This window comes from Dermacentor variabilis, chromosome 6, assembly GCF_050947875.1.
Source record: "Dermacentor variabilis isolate Ectoservices chromosome 6, ASM5094787v1, whole genome shotgun sequence".
NCBI classification, from domain to species: domain Eukaryota; kingdom Metazoa; phylum Arthropoda; class Arachnida; order Ixodida; family Ixodidae; genus Dermacentor; species Dermacentor variabilis.
Window position 1 is genome coordinate 1,335,306 of NC_134573.1, and position 19,597 is coordinate 1,354,902.

Below are 19,597 nucleotides of genomic sequence, written 5' to 3' on the forward strand. Positions count from 1 at the left end.
ACTTCACAGCATGTTATGCGATAATTCAGACTCGGACTTCACAACCATGTAGTTCGGCCAGCGAGTCAAGCAAAAATCGTGACATTTTCGTTTTGATACGTCATTGGTGCGGCCGTTGTCCTTGTTGCTGGCACGTCCATGATACCAAACTAGTGTAGCCTAGACGATATTAGTAGTTGTTGGAGAGAATACTTTTGTCTATCTGTAGCAACAGCATGACATTGGTTGAGGTAAGGGCCACGATTTTTTAGAGGTGCCTTCCGTCCAATTCTATGCCACTTATCATCCACTGCGCATAGTGGACTGATCCTGTTGATGATGTGGGGAGTGTTGCTCTGACGATTGACGAAGGGAAAAAAAAAAGCGCGACCAGGAATAGCATGAAAAGCATTTCTGGAAAAGTCTGGGCCGCCATAGGCAAACGTATGTACACGCAGCAATGCATTGACAAGCTTGGGCTGTATTCCCGGATGACAACTGTTATGAAGGAAGCGTGCACATCACGTCTTGAACAAGTACAATCCTTTATTGCCTCGCTTTGGCCTCCCCCCACCCCAATGCGGTGACGATGATGTCACTGTCTCCAGTGGCGCCATCTCTCGGCTCCATATCAGTGATCATGATGTCGCTCTGTCTGGTGGTTGTCTCCACCACACAGTCCTTGCACGTCTCCTCCCCGTAGAATGTGAACCCGTCGCGGGCATGTCCAGTTGGGGTTCATAATAAGCTGTCAGCTGGTCAGCATGGGCTATCCCACGACGGCGCCCTGTCGTTGGGTCTGTCAGCAGGAAAGTCATTAGCACCGACACTCTTTGTAATCCTATAAGGACCTGAACGTCTTGGTGCGAGCTTCGATGAGACACCTGTTGCTGCATTACTTAAGGTATGGCTGCCCAGGAGAACTAGGTCACCTGGTTTCAGGGTAACTGGCCGCCTGTGATGGTCGTAATATGCCTTTTGTTTAGCCTGAGCAGCAGTTTGCTGTCTGTGAGTAAATTCAAACGCCTGGGCAAGGCACAGGCGAACTTTTTCGGAGAAGGCATGGTAAGCCGTAGCAGGCGGTTCAGTGTTGTCCTTGGTGGCGTGTGGTTCCCATGTAGTGCGCAGCTCTCGACCATAACACAGGAAGGCAAGCATGTAGCCTGTCACAACACTCTGCGAGGCCCGGAGGCATTCCTTAACTGTACCGTTATGGCGTTCTACCATTTGTCCAGTGGGGCGGTAAGGCACGGTGTGGCGGTCTTTTATGCCCCGCTGGACAAATGGTAAAACACCATAACGGTACAGTTAAGGAAGGCCTCCGGGCCTACAATGTCAATGGCGAGGCAGAGGCCACCAGACTTTATTGTGACCAAAACAGGAGCACTCGTCCACTCACTGGTACTCGGGCTTATGAGCTTCTGTTCTAGGAGGTCACGGAGACAGTTATCCATAATGGCCTGTTCTTTAGCATTGACAGGGCGAAGCTTGCAACGTACAGGTAGGCTGTCCCCAGTATCAATTCGATGTTCAGCATTTGTGCTTCCGGGGGTAGTTGTAACAATTGGGCTGAAAGTCTCAAGCATCTGCGCCAGACGTGGATCGACATTCACCTGAGCCACAAAGCTAGCAGGGTCACTGGCGGTTGGGACTTCGGAGCTGACCATAGGCTCAGGTTGCTCAGCAAAATTGCTTGCAGGTCATACGATTCTTCGCTGTTTAGCTCCCCCTTAACCTGCGGCTCTCCTTTGACGAAGGGTACCATGCACTGCGGTTCAGTCCCGATTGTACACCCTCCCAGTGCAATATGGAGCGATATTCCAGTCACCGTCAGGAAGTCCCTCCCGAGTACAATGTCATTACAGAGGTCCGGCACACACAGGAACCGCTGGCGGCGGGAGCCTGCCACCCAGTGGATCTTGCATCGAAGTGAGGAAGTTGATTGAGACCAGCCTGTGGCCAGGCGGAGCGTGCGTACCTCTCTTCTGTGACTGGCTCCTGTGGCTTCAGCGGCCGCCATCGCTTGTTGTCCCAGAAGGCTGACGCTGCACCCCGTGTCTACGATCGCCTGGAATGTCATTGCTCGGATGTGGATGTCAAGAAGAGGTTCCTTTCTACCAGCAGTGGCCGCAACCTGGAGTGCGCTGTCATAGATGCCCACTGCTGTAGCATCTACCAATGCATGTTTCCCCCCAAGTACTGATTCTCTGGGTATTCAGCCCGCACGTGCCCCAGTTGATGTCACTGAAAACATCTGGGCGGCGTATTTTGCCTACCCGTGGCGCATTGGCGGGCTACATGGCCTATCCCTCCGCAGCGCTGGCAGTTGACATGTGTGTTAGGCCGCTGCCAACGAGCGGCCGGTTGCGAGGTGTGGGCGATCGGCTGCATCAGCCAGGGTCGGTGGGGGTGGGATGAATTTGATCACGAAGATAGGACGGTTGGATTGCTGTGGGGTGTAGTGGCCAGTGGTACGCCGGAGACATTGTGGCTGACGTAGTGGTGCCCATGGTGGCAGCCGCCGAGATAGGCCGTGGTCCGAGAGCGTTAGCGACTGCCCTGTGTGGTTGGAATGCCAAATCCCTTGCGACTTGATTTATTGGTGGTGGCAGGGGTTTGTACTGCCTCGCCGCCATGCTCTTTTCATCGAGCCATTCGCCTCCGTCACGAGCTCCCTCAATGTTGTACAGGTTGACCTTTCTGCGAGGTCTTGTAACTGCGGGTGCATTTGGCGGAGAACCTGCTGGACCTTTTCCTCTTCTGGTACGGTTTCACCGATGCGGTCTTAGTATGCCGATATCATATAAATGAATTCCTTCAGGTTCTCCTCTGGGTGCTGGGTGCGTTGTTGAAGCTCTTCCTTCAGGCGTCGCCTCGAATTGATTGAAGCGAACTCCGCGCGGAACGCCTGTGCGAACTCTTCCCACGTGGCGAACACGACGACAAAGCGCCACCACAGCGTAGCGCTGCCCTCCAAGGCAGCCGGCACCACGTTACTAAGCCTTCTGACAGAGTCAATACCAGACACGAGGCAAAAGTTCTCCAAACTCTCAAGGAACGCGTCCCAGGACTGTAGATAGTTGAATCCCAAGAACTTTGGCGGCTCTGTTGTCCCGTATGGTGTGCAAGTCACAGCAGGCAGCTGCGACACAGCCTACCGGCGCCGTGGTATTCACGGTGGCAGTCATCACTCATTGCCACAGCAGGGAGGCGACCTGTTCCCGCTGGATAGGCGAGCCATCTGTCTAGTTGACAAGGTACTGCACTACTTCTTCCGGAACATCCACGCTATCCATTTCTAATCCCGGACAAGCCCCCACTTGTTAGAAAGGAAGCGTGCGCACCATGTCTCGAACAAGGACAATCCTTTAATGCCTCGCCACGGCCTCCCCACCACCCCGATGCGGTGATGATGATGATGTCACTCTGTCCAGTGGCTGTCTCCGGCACACAGTCCTTGCATAACTTTTGAATATACTTTCATTTTCATGATATTTCCCTAGACTAGCACCATACACAATGGCAGGCAGTAGCATTTCCACTGTGTGACGATATCATACTTGGCACTGTGCCAAGGCTTCCGTTGGTCTCAAAGGCCGTTGTGTTATGTGTTCGTCACATAAAATTGAAGGTATTCCCAAAAGTGACAATTCGTTAATATGGCACATTTCTTTTTCGGCCAGTTGTAGAATTGACGCGGAGCACCATGCATCAAAATAATATTATGTAGGAGGAAGTCCGCAACATCAGTTGCGCAACTGGTCGGAAAAGCACGGAATACGGCGTAGCGGGTCGCGCAGTCCACCGCGACAGCAACTCACTTGTTCCCTGATGTAGATTCCAGAAATGGGCCGAGAAGGTCTAAGCCGACACGATGAAAGGGCTCGGCAGGGATGTCGAGCGGCTGCAGGTAACCAGCGGGGAGCTGGGAAGGCTTTTTGCGTCGTTGGCAAACTTCACAAGCGGTGACGTAACGTCATACGGAACCAAGGCCCGTCCAGAAAAAACGGCGACGTACACGGTCATAGGTTCGAGATACGCCAAGATGTCCTGCCGTTGGTGCGTCATGGAGCTCTTCTATAACGGTGGAGCGGAGGTGTTTATGTATTACAAGCAGGAACTTGGAGCCGTCTGGATGAAGGTTACGACGGTACAGAGTACCGTCGCGGAGGATGAAGAGGCGTAGAGTAGTATTGGCCGGAGAGTGCTCAAAACGGTCGATGAGTGCTCTGATGTAGGCGTCACGGTGTTGCTCGTCAGCAAAATGAAGCAGCTGTGATACAGAGAATACGCAAGAAGCATTCGCAATATTAGAGGAGTCAGAGTCGTCAACAGGGTAACGCGACAAGCTGTCAGCGTCTTGGTGCAGGCGGCCAGACTTGTACACCACAGAATATGAAAATTCTTGTAGCCTCAAAGCCCATCAACCAACCAGCCTGTAGGATCTTTTAGCGAAGAGAGCCAGCAGAGAGCATGATGGTCAGTGACTACGGAAAAAGGGCGACCGTAAGGGTAAGGAAGGAACTTCGCAACCGCCCAGACAACAGCAAGGCATTCTCGTTCCGTAATAAAATAGTTGCACTCCGATGGTGCTAGCAGGCGGCTCGCATAAGCAATAACGCGATCTTGGCCACACTGGCGCTGGGCTAAGACGGCACCGACGCCTTGACCACTGGCATCTGTACGCAATTCTGTAGGGGCATCATGGTTGAAGTGGGCGAGAATGGGTGGTGAGGTTAGAAAAGTGACGAGATGAGAGAAGGCGGCGGTTTCTCCAGTGCCCCACGAGAATTGTACGCCTTTCCTCAAAAGGTTAGTTAGGGGTCTAGCAATTGTCGCAAAATCTGGAACAAATACGACGAAAGTACGAGCATAGCCCTCCAAAACTTTGAACGTCGGCGGCTGTCTTCGGAACCGAAAATTCTCTGACAGCGTGAGTTTTGTCGGGATCAGGCTGTACTCCGGAAGCGTCAATGAGATGGCCCAGAAGAGTAATTTGCCGGTGGCCAAAACGACATTTGGACGAGTTAAGTTGCAGCTTCGCCTTGCGAAATACAGTGCAGTCCACTTATAACGATACCACATATAACGATATATCGGTTATAACGATGGGTCAATATGAGAGTGTCATTTTATGCATTAGGTCTATGGGGAAAAAAACCATTTATAACGATAGGTTATTCACCGCATATCGGATATAACGATCAAAATTTTGCAGTCTGGACGGCGTTTTCTGTGCCAAATAATCGTAACACTTGCATTGCTTAGTTCCCTGAAACGAATGATGTCGAGACGAGGCGATGTTTACCTCCGTAAGTTCGTATCTGCCGCCATTACCGTGCAGCGCGTCTCGCCCCGCCCGCGCACCGGAGAATAGCTGAGTAGGCGCAGCGCGCCACAAGATGGCGCTAGCTGCTTCATGCGCGTTGGCCACAGTCGCTTCGAAAGAGAGAGAAAGGGAAAAAAAACCGACAAGCAAAGCAAAGCGGTGGCGCCCGTCCCGCGTCTCTCTCGCGATAGCAGGCGGACGCCACCGGAGCAGCGTGCAACCAACGGTTCAAATGGTTCAACCCTGTTGGAAGATGGCGCCGACAAAGCGCAAAGCTGTGTCGCTTAACACGAAGATGGATATTTTGCAGGACTCTCGATGCGGCTTCAAGGTGAGCGCCCTCGTGAAGAAGTATGAGCTCGTCCAGTTAACGATATCAACCATCTTGAAAACCGGGAGCACCGCGATTGTGAAGGCAGGAGCTATCAGCGGCCATGCCGATCAGCGGAAAAGGGTTAGAGACCCTTTGTACGCCGATGTTGAAGAGGCGCTTTACCAGTGGTTCATCACCAATTGCTTCAAGAAGGACTGCCGGGGATGAGGAGGGCTGCTAGAGAACTGTGGAACCGTGGGTGTAGACGATTAACACACGGAGTTGAGACCCATGTTCTCAATTTCCTGTCTGACGACGGCCTGAATCAGCGCAATCGTGGTTTCTGGTGGATCGGGAGGCGTCGCGGAGAAAGCTGGCAAACAGGCGGCCTCGAGCTCGCGGCGAACAATGCGGGTTACATCGTCACAGGGGGTGGTCTGACGCGGTCGACCCTCACATGTCGACGTAGCAGCAGTGTTGGGTAGCCGCGTGATGTGATGTGTGATACGGCGGCTCTTAGCTTGTTCAAGGCGACGGTATTCTTTGATGATGGCGTCGATAGTCGAGACGTGACCGAAAACAATCAAATTGAAAGCATCGTCGGCGATGCCTATTAGCACATGCGACACTTTATCTGCTTCAGACATCGTATCGTCAGCTTTGCGGCAGAGAGCCAAGACGTCGAGGATGCACGAAACGTACAGCTCTGTAGATGTCTGAACACGAGACGCAAGAGCCTTTCTCGCGGCAGCCTTGCGCCCAATGGGTTCGCCGAACAGTTCCCATAGCTTCCATTTGAAATTGACCCAACTGGTTATCTCGTTGTCATGCGTTTGGTGCTACACGCATGGGGTGCCGCCGAGATAAAAGATGACATTAGCAAGCATAATCGTTGGGTCCCACCTGTTATTAGCACTACCGTGTTCATAGAGTTTGATCCAGCCATCAACATTTGACCCTCCAGGTCAGAGAACACACCTGGGTCGCGATGTGGGGCGACCATGACGATTGGAGCAATGGGGCAAGCTGAAGCCATTGCAGAGGTGGGCGCGTCACCGGGAGGCATGGTGACAAGGTTGGTGTGCCGACCACTTCGGAGTTCCGTGGTAAGGACGGGGATCACTGACCTCCACCAGAATGTTGTGTGTGGAAAGACACAGACAGAAGAGGCTATTTACAGGCTATTTACAGTGGAGCCAGGCAGCCAGGCCGACCCTTGCTTGCGCCAAGCGCACCGACCAACTTCGTCGTTCTCGCAGCGGCTCGTTTCTTGAGCATCGCTCGATGATATCGTAATAATATTGTTACAGGAAGGAAGAAGCTTGCGTCCATTTACAGATGGCTTTTAATGGCTGAGCCAACAAGCGTTGAGCAGTGATAATACTAAATTATTCGTCGTCGTCTCCAAGACCACCATCAGCGTCCTCTTCTTCCCACATTACCGACTTCGGTAGGCGCAGAAGGATCGAAATGGGCCAGAACGGGAGGCGTTGTGAGAAGATCGATGAGAAGCGAGAATGCAGAGGCCTCGTTGTCGCCCCACTGGAAAGGGGCGTCTTTTTTCAAAAGCTCGGTTAGTGGTCGTGCTATGGCCGCGAAATTTTTGACGAAACGGCGGAAGTACGAGCAAAGGCCGATGAAGCTGCGCACATCCTTGACACACTTCGGAACAGGGAAGTGCGTAACATCATGGATCTTGCCTGGGTCCGGTTGCACTCCGTTCGCGTCAACGAGATGTCCAAGGACGGTAATCTGGCGACGGCCGAATTGGCACTTCGATGCGTTGAGTTGCAGACCGGCTCGCCGAAAAACGTCCAGGACTGCTGAGAGGCGCTCGAGGTGCGTAGCGAATGTTGGGGAGAATACTATAACGTCGTCCAAGTAGCACAGACACGTGGACCATTTGAAACCATGAAGAAGGGAGTCCATCATGCGTTCAAAAGTGGCAGGAGCGTTACATAGGCCGAACGGCATCACCTTGAATTGATAAAGACCGTCGGGTGTTACAAAGGCAGTCTTCTCGCGGTCGAGATCGTCCACGGCAATCTGCCAATAGCCGGAGCGAAGGTCAATAGAGGAGAAATAGCGAGCACCGTGGAGGCAGTCAAGGGCGTCATCAATCCGAAGTAGGGGATACACGTCCTTTTTGGTAACCCTGTTAAAATGCCGATAATCCACGCAAAAGCGCCATGAGCCATCCTTCTTTTTTACCAGCACAACCGGTGACGCCCATGGACTACATGACGGTTCAATAATGTTCTTGGCAAGCATTTTGCGAACTTCGGTGTGAATAACTTGACGCTCAGCCGGTGATACTCGATACGGGCGGCGATGAATAAGAGGGGCATCTCCGGTATTAATGCGATGTTTAACAGCTGTTGTTTGGGCCAAAGGACGATCGTTAAAGTAAAAAATATCTTGGTAGGAAAGCAGAACGCGGTAGAGCGCACGAGCGTGCTCGGACGGCAGGTCGGGTGCAATCATTTTCTGTAAGTCGGCGATGGTACAAGTTGCCGACTGCGATGGTAGAGGAGGATCGGGTGAATTGTCGTCTACTGAAATCGATGCTACAGAGTGATCCTCGAATGAGCAAAGTTGGGCCAGAGACATCCCGCGTGGCAGCACTTGTGTCGTCAAACCAAAATTGACCACTGGCAGGCAGACGCAATTCGCCGTAATAGATAAAACTGTATGAGGTAGTGTGATCCCGTGTGTAAGGAGGACGTCTTGCAGAGGAGCCGCGATGTAGTGACCGTCGGGCACTGGTGGGGATGACACGAAGTCAGCGTAAGTCAGCGCCGAAGGTGGCAAGCGAACGAAATCGACGGAACTGAGGCGAGTAAGGTGTTGTTCAGCGGGATCCAGAACAGGCAGGTCGAGGCAATCGATGAGCAATCGATGAGAGCAGAATGTGCGGAGAGGAAGTCGAGGCCGAAGATGATGTTGTGGGGACAGTGGGCGATGACTGTGAATAGCACGGTAGTGGAGCGATCGGCGAAGGAGATGTGGGCGGCACACATACCAATTACAGGGGCTGTTCCGCCATCGGCGACACGGACAACAGGCGTCGTGGCGGGCGTGATTATTTTCCTCAGCCGGTTACGAAAGTCCGCGCTCATTACCGACAAATGCGCCCCAGTGTCTATGAGAGCTGATACAGGAACACCGTCGACTTGCACGTCAAGAAGGTTCAGATGAGTGGGCAAGGTCAGGAGAGGATTTGGCGGTGTAGGGAGCAATGCAGCATCACCTCGAGGCGCTGCATCGTCTAGTTTTCCGGCTGGGAGCGGCGTCCGAAGGGAGTCGGCGAATAGGAACGACGGGGCTGGGGAGAGCGAGATTGACGTCGTTGGGCGAAGGTGAACGAGAAGAGGTGCGGTTCGGCGCAGGAGAATCGGTGGCGGCATTATCTGATCGGACAGCATAGGGACGAGAAAGGCCACCTGGGGGGCGAGAGTAGGCAGTATATGTAGACTGGTTCAGGCAACTCCAGCGACTGCGACAGTGCCGAGAAATGTGCCCAATTCGATGGCAGTGAAAACAAATTGGCTTGTCGTCTGCAGTGCGCCATTCAGAGGGGTTGCGGAAACGTGGTGGGTAAGAAGGTGCGGGACGGGGTGGAATCGAAGAAGCCGGGTGGGCATCAGGGCGATGGGCCGAGCAGATGGTGTGAATACCCATGTTGGCGAACTCCTGGCGGACAACAGCCTGGATCAGGGAAACAGTGACTGCAGGTGCATTGGAGGGGCTGGAGTCGAACGCAGCCGGATAGGCGGCCTCGATCTCACGCCGGACAATCCTGGTAACATCGCCAGTGTTGGTGGGACGAGGAGCGTCGGCACAGGAAGATGTCGCTGGGGTGTTGGGCAGACGGGCAAACTGTTGGTCGATATGTCGGCTTTTAGCGAATTCCAGGCGGCGGCACTCTTTTATAACTGCATCCACCGTCGCGACGTTGTTAAATACAAGCAAGTTGAAGGCGTCATCGGCAATGCCTTTGAGGATGTGGGAGACCTTGTCGGACTCAGTCATGTGTGCGTCAACTTTGCGGCATAGAGCCAAGACGTCCTGAATGTATGTGACGTAGGGCTCCGTTGACGTCTGCACACGATCGGAAAGCGCCTTCTGCGCGACAAGTTGGTGACCGTAGGGGTTGCCGAACAAGTCTCGAAGCTTTTGCTTAAGCGAATCCCAACTGGTCAGCTTATCTTCGTGCGTCCGATACCAAACTCGAGGTGTGCCACCGAGGTAAAAGACGACGTTGGCGAGCATGATAGTAGGGTCCCACCGGTTATTGCGGCTGACGTGTTCGTACAGGCTGATCCAGTCCTCGACGTCTTCCCCACCTTTTGCCGAGAATACGCCAGGATCACGGGGAGCGGAGAGGGTGATGTAGGTCGTCGAAGTGGCAGCAGGTGTCGGAGCCGGCGGAGTTGGGTTGTCGTCGCCGGGAGCCATGAAGGAAGGCTCGACGTACCGTCCACTGCGAAGCTCCGTGACGAGGTACAGGGAACGTCCACCTCCACCAAATATGTTACGTAGGAAGACACCGACGAAAAGCTATTTACAAGTATATTTACAAGGCGATACGCCGCAGTTGACCTAGAGGCAACAGCCCGCGCTAGCTTCCAATCGTCGTCTTCGTCTTCTTCCTGCTCGGCTCTTCGTCATTGGAAATACTACCCCGTAGCAATATCACCCCCGTCGAAAAAAGCCCTTCATTGGTGCGGCTCATTGGTCTGGGAAAGGTCAGGTTTGAGACGGCTGACGTGGATGATGTCAGAGAGAGGTGAAGGCACCGTGGCAATCAGCGGAGGCACTTCGTATGTGACACGGGTCACCTGGCGATGGATGCGGTAAGGGTCATAGTATTGTGAGAGGAATTTCTCGGAAAGACCAACACGCTGAGTTGGATGCCAAACTAGCACAAGAGCACCTGGTTCGTAGTTCATGTCGTGATGGCGCTGGTCGTAACGGCACTTCTGGCATGTCTGTGAAGCAGAGAGAAGAATGCAGGCAATCTGGTGTGCTTCAGTCGCTGTGGCTATTACATCCCGAGTGTACTACATCCCGAGTGTGGTCGAAAGGAGAGTCTCGAAAATCAAAGTCGGCTCACGGCCGAAAAGGTGATGGAAGGATGAATAGCCAGTTGTGTCGTGGCGCGAGGAATTGTAGGCGAACGTGACAATATTTTTGGTGCATTAGGACCGAAACACATGAAAATACCGTATCGACTCATGTAAGGGCTGCACTCCTAACTTACCTCCAAATTCGAAAAACAAATTTCGAACAGAGAAGCAATCGTGTTTGGTGCCCCGATGCTGCATGTGCGCATTGGCAAATTTTCGCGCTCTGGGTACTTCTGCGTACCAGGTCACGACCCATACACAGGGGAACCAAAAGGTTCGAGGCGTCTAAGGGTTGCCTCTAGTCAAAGGAAAAAAACGTGCAGTCCTAACAGGAGCCTTTTCACACGAGACATTTCTGTCTGCCTGCGTGTGTATGTGTTCGTACGTGTGACCATTTTCCCACGCTTACCTGGGACACTGTGTAGTCCATGGTCAAATGGGTAACGCATTGGGCTGCTGTGCTGGGGTAACAGGGTTCGAAAACAACCATTGGACCAACTTGGGGGGCTGAGTGTCTAGCAATGCGTACATACTTATGTGTTTCGTTGAGCCTCTTTCACGCCTACACGGGTCACTGAAGTTGTTGGACTGGACACGTTCAATGAAACTCTTCGACGCCGACTTGGAGCACGGGGCATATGCCACTCTGTCTCTGCCAGTTGGTCTTCGTCGAGCCTCTTTGATGCCAACTTGGGACACCGCCAGAAGGTGTCTGCCACTCTTCAACAAACGTCGTTGACAGAAACTTGGGTAACTAGGTATATGCCACTCTACAATGACAAAGAAAAAGAAGAAGATCCCTTAAATTTTACAGATGCTAAGCAGAATTGAACCCACGTTACAAGGGTTCCTCAAGGACGGCAACCCACCGCTTTAGCAGTTTGTGCCACAAATGCTCTGGGTGTGTGGGCGATTTTCTCTGAACCTCTCACCAACTGTAGTGACCGATTATGCGCTACTGGGCGCGTGACAAGCCAGGGAGCAATTGTCTGTATTCCGTCGTCATCTTGGAAGCTGCGTGTTCACGGAAGAAAGTGAATGGGCTGGGAGAGTGTTGAGGTATCTGTACAGGAAAAACAGTGATTCACAGTGGACGGAAAGAACTAGGAAGCTTACCAGCAAGTATGCGGCCTGTAGGGTGGGCAACACAGCAATAAGGAACGTCAAGCTGAAATTCAGAGAGGCTGAAATAAACTCTGGGTGGCGGCAGTGGGAAAGAAACCTGCCATGAGTAACTACTTAAAAGGAAAAAACGAAACCAGGAAAGAAACAATTTATGATAACTCAAAGGGAAGCTCATTACTTTTCGAAGCGAGATCGGGATGCCATAAACATGCACCTATAAAGCGCAATATAAGAAGAAAGAAGAAGCATGTGCTTGCTGCTAAAAGCTGGGGAAACTATGGAGCATGTTTTATTAGAATGTGAAGATGTCTTCTGAGCTGTCGATTTAGGCACCACTGGCCTCCTCGAAGCCCTTGGGTTCAGCGAGAGCGGTGGAAAAGTAAACTTTTCCGCAATAAGGATTAGTAAAAGGCGATTGGAGAATTGGTAGAATAAAAGTAGGGAAACGACAAAATACGGAGACGTACAAAAGCACAGTTAGCAATAGGAGATCATAAAATGTGTTTGTGGGACTTCATAGTGTTTTTCTTTTTCTTTTTTCATTGTTTAAATTAGGAAGGACATTAGGCAGCATAATAGCAAGGTGGCTACCGCCCCATTGCAAAGGGGACAGTCATAACATCCATCCAGACGAGCCCGGTTGCTGCACGAAGCATTTCTCGGGCATTTCGGAGGCCATGTGCAGGCCTTGTGGTGCCAGACAGTGCCAAGTGAGGGAAGCGCGGCAAGACGAGTTGGTGCGCACCGCATGCACAATTAGTTTCAGTGGTGGCAGTACGTTGTGTTGCTGTATTGATTCAATACTAAATGCATTACTGTCGATGGTCATTGTGAAATGAGTTCTGCCAAATTTCTTTGATTCTCTTTCAATGTGTAGGTCCTTGGCTTTGCGCACATCAAGCCCTGGGCAGAAGGTCACCTGCCTGCTGTAGTCTACCACTGGCTGAGACGGGGTCTTCCCTTGGCCGAGCTGCCTGTTACCGCGCTTGGCTGCCCGTTGCCCACGCAGTTCTGGAAGTAAGTCACCCTAATCATTGGTGCATGCCTCGGTGAAAATGCTTCGGAATATTTACATACAGTTTAAAGTCTAAGAAAATTTTCTCAAGAATGCCACTGCCACTCAATTCACTCAATGGGTAGAGTAGCCCACCAGCATCGTCTTCCGCTTTTGTTGTACCGTGTTCTGTCTCACGTAACTGTGCCCAATTTTAAGTATATGCAAGTGCAATATAGCTGGAAAGAACCGAGGTAATGTTGTTTGCCATTGCTTGGAGCAAGTCGGACTATTTCTTTTGTATTTCACCTAACTACAGAATTATTCATAACTAATCAACCATTCAAATGTTATATTCAGAGCAAAAATGTCAATCAGAAAATTGCAGACCATCCTCAAAATACCTGATCCAGCTTTCTATTGCTAGACTTGCACCTGATTTCCCTACCAGAGGCCTGATGTACACTAGATATATATTCCTACCTGTCCAGCACTTTCAGTTTGGTTTCCCACCCTCTGCTCCTATGCAAGATGGATTTGTATGGCATATGCAGAAAATATCTGACATTGTTTTAATGCAAAAGCATTATTTGCCCCATTACACAATAATCCGCCAGCGTAATCGGCGTGACTGAAAGATGGTACCAAAAATAGCCAACAGCACAGAGTAAAAACATAAAAAATGCTTGGATTGATGTCAGATTTTTCAGGGGGTTCATGTAAACAAAGTAAATTAATTCCTTTGAAAAAAGAAATTGGTAAATTGTCTTTTTTTTTGTTATCTACCAACAGCGTCAGGGAATTTGTACGTTACATGGAATGAAAATTATGTATCATGTATTCTTGACACATCACCCTCCCTGTAAAGACCCCAAGAACAGGTTTGACAGTGTGAAATAAATAAATATAAAATAAAAAGCAATAATGTCCAATTGAATGCCGCTGAGTTGTCGTTTGAGTTATGAACACCTCGCGGGCAAGCAAGCGCACTGTGACGCTTGGGGTGTTTTCATTTGGCCTTACCAAGGCACAGTTAGAACCTACCTGGGCAAGAACTTCTCCTGACAAGGAATGCACAGAAAAAAAAAAAAAACATTTCACCAAAGGGACTATAATGCTTTCTTTCCCATTCCGGCATGTAAGGAGTTTTAAGCGTCTCTGCCAAATTTTTTTTAGTTACCTGTCTCATCGCACAAATGCTGTACGTCTGCCAGGTTGCCTAACGGAGGTGTTTCACTCTCCCTTAAGTGTCCCTCAGGGTAGCATTCATGCCCCTCTACTCTTAATTGTTATCGATTCTTGCACATGAAATATAGTAGACTCTGGTTAATTCAATTTTTCAGTTAGTTCAATGTCGTCCGAAGGTCTCAGATAGTGGCAATGGTCCCAAACTTCCGTCATTTTGAACTTGAAGTTGGCCTTCACCGGATAATTTGAACTTGTCCTGTCAACACTCCTGTATTTGACCCCTATGGTGGCCCCAGTAGTGATCCTCTTAGTGCCAGCATCTGTTTCCGTGGAGCTTAGGGGTCAGTAAATACACTTCCATCAAAAACACCAATTTCTCAAGGCCTCTCCTAGGAGGATTTTCTACTGGAGCTCACTATGTCTGATTACGGTATTTGCCAGATCCCAAGTCATGAATTTTAAATTTGTTAGCATCCTTAGAATACTTTACACACTTTCCGGGGGTTATTTCTTCATTTTATTTTATTTACAATACTGCTAACCCCAATGATAGAGCGCAAAAGTAGAGGGACAGTGCAAAATTGACGGAACACAAGATGAAGAAAGGACCTTGTTTGCACCATGAACCAACTAGCCCAAGCCCTATCATTGATAGGCGTTTCTGCAGTGTGGCTTTTATAGGCAAACACATACATCACAACATCATTCAATACGCACAGACTCTTATATTTTACATGAATATCACTATGTATCCTACATTTTAAATCAACACGCAGACAAGCCTTTTGCCATAGAAATATCAACAGTGCTACATCTCGAGAATAGCCTAACAGTGATTAATTTTATCTTAATTACTACACGTACGTTAAGACGATTCCAATTCACCACTGTTCCAGAAACAAAAAATATATCCAAGAACATCATTTCTGCATGGAAATGGGACTAATGAAAAGGGATGTCTTGTGGAATATCTAGAGGAAAATGAAATGTAATGAGATGTTAAGCTGCTTAACTTACCCTTAACAATTTTAAACACAAACTTAAGGCTAGATATTTTATTCCTTTCTGCTATTTTTTTCAAGTCAGCCCGGTTAAGGGGGTACGTGGCTTTAAAATCAACTTCCTTATTTCTATATAGATTTTGATGAAAATTGGCAGAAATGTTTAGAATGTCTCCCTGATGCTTCCATTAAAAGTTTCAGAGCGTTACCTTGAGAACATTTTATTGAATTTTATTGTGCAGAATTTTGCTCCCTTGAACTTTCTGGAGAGCCTGGGGAAACTAAGAAACATGATAGAAGGCTTGATAAGTATTGACTGCTTAGCTATATGCATGCTGAAGGTCATGACATTGTTGCTTTTTTTTTTTTGCAACAAATTTTTTGGAGTGTCACTTTTTGTGTTACCTTCCCATCAAGCACACTTTTGGGGTAGATGAATAGCCATATTTTAAACTTACAAAGAGTCAAGATAAGAAAGCAAGAATGTCACTACCTGCACTGTAGCCCAAGAAGCGTGACAAAAAAAAAGGAAGAGTCAAAATATGCTAAACGGTCACAAAGAAATCAGCTCCAGAATACTGAGCAGAAAGGCAAAAAAACAGTTTTGAGTAAAGGGTTCTCAAAGTTTTACCTTCTCTTCAGTTCTCTAAACGGCACCAAATTTGTAGTCTTTGGGGTGTTCTGTGATGTGGGGCTTCTTGTACATGTGGCCTCGGGTCTGGTGTGCCTCCATCCCCCCCCCCCCCCCCAAATTTTTTTCGTATGGCATTCTTTGCTGCTGGTCTACAAAAGGCATGGTGCCTGGGTATCAAAGTGAAGTGCTGAACTCTGTGTGGCCATGAATATAGTTCCAGTGTTGTACCTGCAGGCTGCCTGATTGATAGCAGTCTCCAGTACAATGAGTGAGCCATTTCTTTTTTTTTTGGTAGAATTGACCATGTTACTGAATGAAGGTGCTGAGTGTCAGCAGCCATCCAAGTCATATTTAGTTAACAATGGCTGTGGAACTTAAGATCAGAGAGCAAGTGATAGATATGCAGTTGCTAGGTGCTTTCTAGAATTGTACTTTTGTATGATGCCTCGATCACGTCTGCAGCCAGGTGTCTGTGCCAGCCCAAGAGGCTCAGTGAACAGAGCTCATGATGAGGTTCTGTCTTTGAAGGGGTGGCACGATAGATATTCTTACAAGCTATCATGACAATATGATAATAGAGTGAACGCGTAATATGCTTGGTTGCGGGTCCGAGGGGCCGATGTGCGAAATGCCTATCCACACAGTCTGAGGTGCCGACGCGTGAAATGCCTATCCACACAGTCTGAGGTGCCGACGCGCGAAATGCCTAGTCGCGGGCTCGAGGAGTTGACACTCAATGCGCTTATTCGCACAGTCGGAGGCGCCGGTGCACGAAATGCTTAGGCAGGGGTCTGATAAGTCCGTGCACGATGTGCTTGATCGCAGAGTCAGAAACTCCTATGCACAAAATGCGTAGCCATGGGTCCGAGGATTGTGTGCGCGATGTGCTTGGTCACGAATTTCGAAACGCCAAGTGCTGAAAGGTTTAGCCGCGTGTCCGAGGATTCTGCACGCGAATCTTAGTTGTAAAGTCCGCGTCGCCGATGCTCAGAATGCGTAGCCGTGAGTCTGAGGCATCCACAAATGTAGGGATCAGCCACCCTACTGTGACTTCCACATAGTGTCCATTTTGATACGTTGAGATTACGCTTAGTGGAGGCGTCCAGACTCACGAGATTCAAAGAGCCGAGCAGACGACGCGAGTGCCCGACCAATGGCAAACCGCGCTGGAGTCACATGGAGGGCACGGCCAATTCCAGACTCCGGCACAACCTTCAATCATTTGCCCTTTGTGTGCTTGTTTCTGTATGGACTGGATTGCTGAAGCAACAGATTTGAAGACGTAGAAATTCGCTTTCCAACGAGATCAAGATGGCGGCGCTCGGTTGCACTGTTCCCAAGATAGTCACTTGAAAAACATTGTTCTTTCTTGATCTCCACGAAATTTTTTGCCTCCTTGGCTGATAAAACAAGCTTTTTGATCACTTCTACATGGTTTACAGTGATGATATTTCAGAATCACGTAGAAAAAGAGTTATAGAAACTCAAAATATGATTTTCAAAAATTGATTTTTTGCCCATTTTTCAATGTGAATGTGAATGCAATGCAATGTGAAAGCTGTGTCCCCCCTTAATTAAATGTGTAATAGATGAGGAGCTGTAACTAATAAAGCTAAATTTTACAGCCTTGCTTTGAACTCTCTCCAATTTATGTAGGCTAAGATGTGTAAATGGGTCTCAGGTCACATTTGCATATTTTAGAATTGTCAGTATGTGAGATTTATCTGCGAGAAGTTTTGAGTTACTAGATGCATTTCTGAGAGACCTCTTTGAATAATGATGCTTGGACATTGTGCTATTAGAAGTAGCAGAATGTTTGTCCCAATGAATGGTATTGGCTATAATATTCGTGCTATCTGTTTCTATGTAACTATTATCCTGCTGACTTGGGTAGTTTGTGCTTGAATGGCTAGTACATTGAGCTGCTGTGCTGGGTAAACACGGTTCGAAAGCAACAATTGTAACAGCTTGGGTTACTGAGTATGTGGTGGCGATGTGTATACACATGCGTGCCTCTCTTCAGCGAACCGTTTTCACGCCGACATTGGTCACTATAGATGTGTGACTGGGTGGGTACCGCTGTTGAAAAAAACTCTTTTTGACACAGACTATAAACGCTGGGTAGGTGCCAGTCGTTCTGTGCTGAGGGGAACATGGTTCGAGACCAATCGTGGTACTACTGCCAACTGGCCATTGCTGCAGGCAGCTGTGGAAGCTTGATGACGAAGATCCACAAGCAGCATTGTGCATTGGCTTCTTGGCCAATCTCCCGTAGTGGTCGGCAAGCGGGATGAAATGAAGAGCAAGCAAGTAAGACATCGCGCGATGCCGTCCGACGTGCCTTGCCCAATGAAGGAGGTTACCATAAGCTAATAATTTTACTGGTGGGGAGCAAGTCTTAGGTTCTGACGGAGAAAACCAAGGGTTCGATTCGCAGCATTGGCTAAGTTAAGGACATGATGGTGACCAAGTTAGGGTAGTTGAAAACGTTATGTCGAGGTATTTATATGAGTCAACGGAAGAAATTTCGGAGCTGTATATGGTGTATTTCCCTGATTGGTGATGCTGTCTGCGATGGAAAGAAACTAGTGAGGTTTTTTTAGTATTTAGAGACGTCAACCATTCATTACACCATAATTTATTTATTTATTCATTTACACAATACTGCAGGCAGCAATGCTGCCCAAGCAGGAGAGGGTTTACAAAAGATGCTTTGTCAACATATTTTCAAATGAAACATAAGAAGTGCATGTAACAACACATTCCGGTAAATGATTCCATTCTTCGCTCGTAAGTGGAAAAAATGATTTCTGAAAGATTTTAGTTCGAGCAAAGCATGACTGAACTACTTTAGAATGAAAAATATGCGACGACCTTTGTGGAGCATGGGTAATATATGTGGCATTTGCTAAACCAGTTTCATTATGATACAACGAGTAAAAAAATTTCAACCTGGCGATTTTGTGGCGCACGTGGAGCGGATCCAGTCCAAGTTGGCCTAACATGCCAGAAACTGATGAAGATGTTTTGTAATCTGAGCAAATAAACCGTGCAGCCAGGCGCTGAATTCGTTCAAGTTTGTCAATTTCCTTTTTAATGAACGGATCCCACACTATGGAAGCATACTCTAGGACTGGGTGTACGAGGGAACGATAAGCCTGTAGCTTGACAGATGAAGGGGACTTTTTTAGCTTTCTACGTAGAAAGCAGTTTTTTGAAAGCTTTGTTGCATATGTTGTTAATATGGGTGTCCCATTTGAGGTTGCTGTTAATTGTTATGCCTAAATATTTAACAGAAGTAATTGATTCAAAGTTCCGATTGCCAATGTGGTAGGTATAAAGTAGTGGTTTTCGTTTCAATGTTATTGTCATTGACACTGTTTTGGAAAAATTTATTTGCATTCCTCTATCGTCGCACCAGCCCGCGAGTTTACAAAGACTGTTGTTAAGTGTATCCTGGCATGAGGAACTCCTTACAGTGGAATAAATGACACAATCATCAGCAAACAATTTCACCTTGACACTAGAATCCAAATTTTTAGCAACATCATTTAGATAGATAAGGAACAGCAGGGGTCCCAACACTGACCCCTGTGGTACACCGGATAAAAGAGGCAGGCTATTAGATTTCACACCATCGATTTCCACAAATTGAACACGATTCGGCAAATAAGCTTGAGTCCAGTGTACTATATTTTCTGGTAACCCAAGTGATTTAAGAATTTCAATTAGATTTGCATGTGGCACACAGTCAAATGCCTTTGACAAGTCTAGGAATATAGCGTCGATCTGCACGCGGTCATCAATGGCACTGGCAAAGTCATGTACAATGGATAACAATTGAGTTGAGGCTGAAAACTTTCTACGAAAGCCATGCTGAAAATCAACAAAAAATTTATTCGCTT

The 19,597-nt window shown here is 48.6% G+C and overlaps 1 protein-coding gene across 1 annotated transcript in view; it reads left to right on the forward strand.

Annotated features, from left to right (window-relative positions):
• LOC142584535 (uncharacterized) overlaps positions 1–19,597 on the forward strand; it is a 714,262-nt gene that overhangs the window by 531,860 nt on the left and 162,805 nt on the right. The window contains exon 25 of the mRNA XM_075694643.1: positions 12,753–12,892. Within this exon, the coding sequence (XP_075550758.1) occupies positions 12,753–12,892 (140 nt within the window). The remainder of the gene's footprint in view (positions 1–12,752; positions 12,893–19,597) is intronic.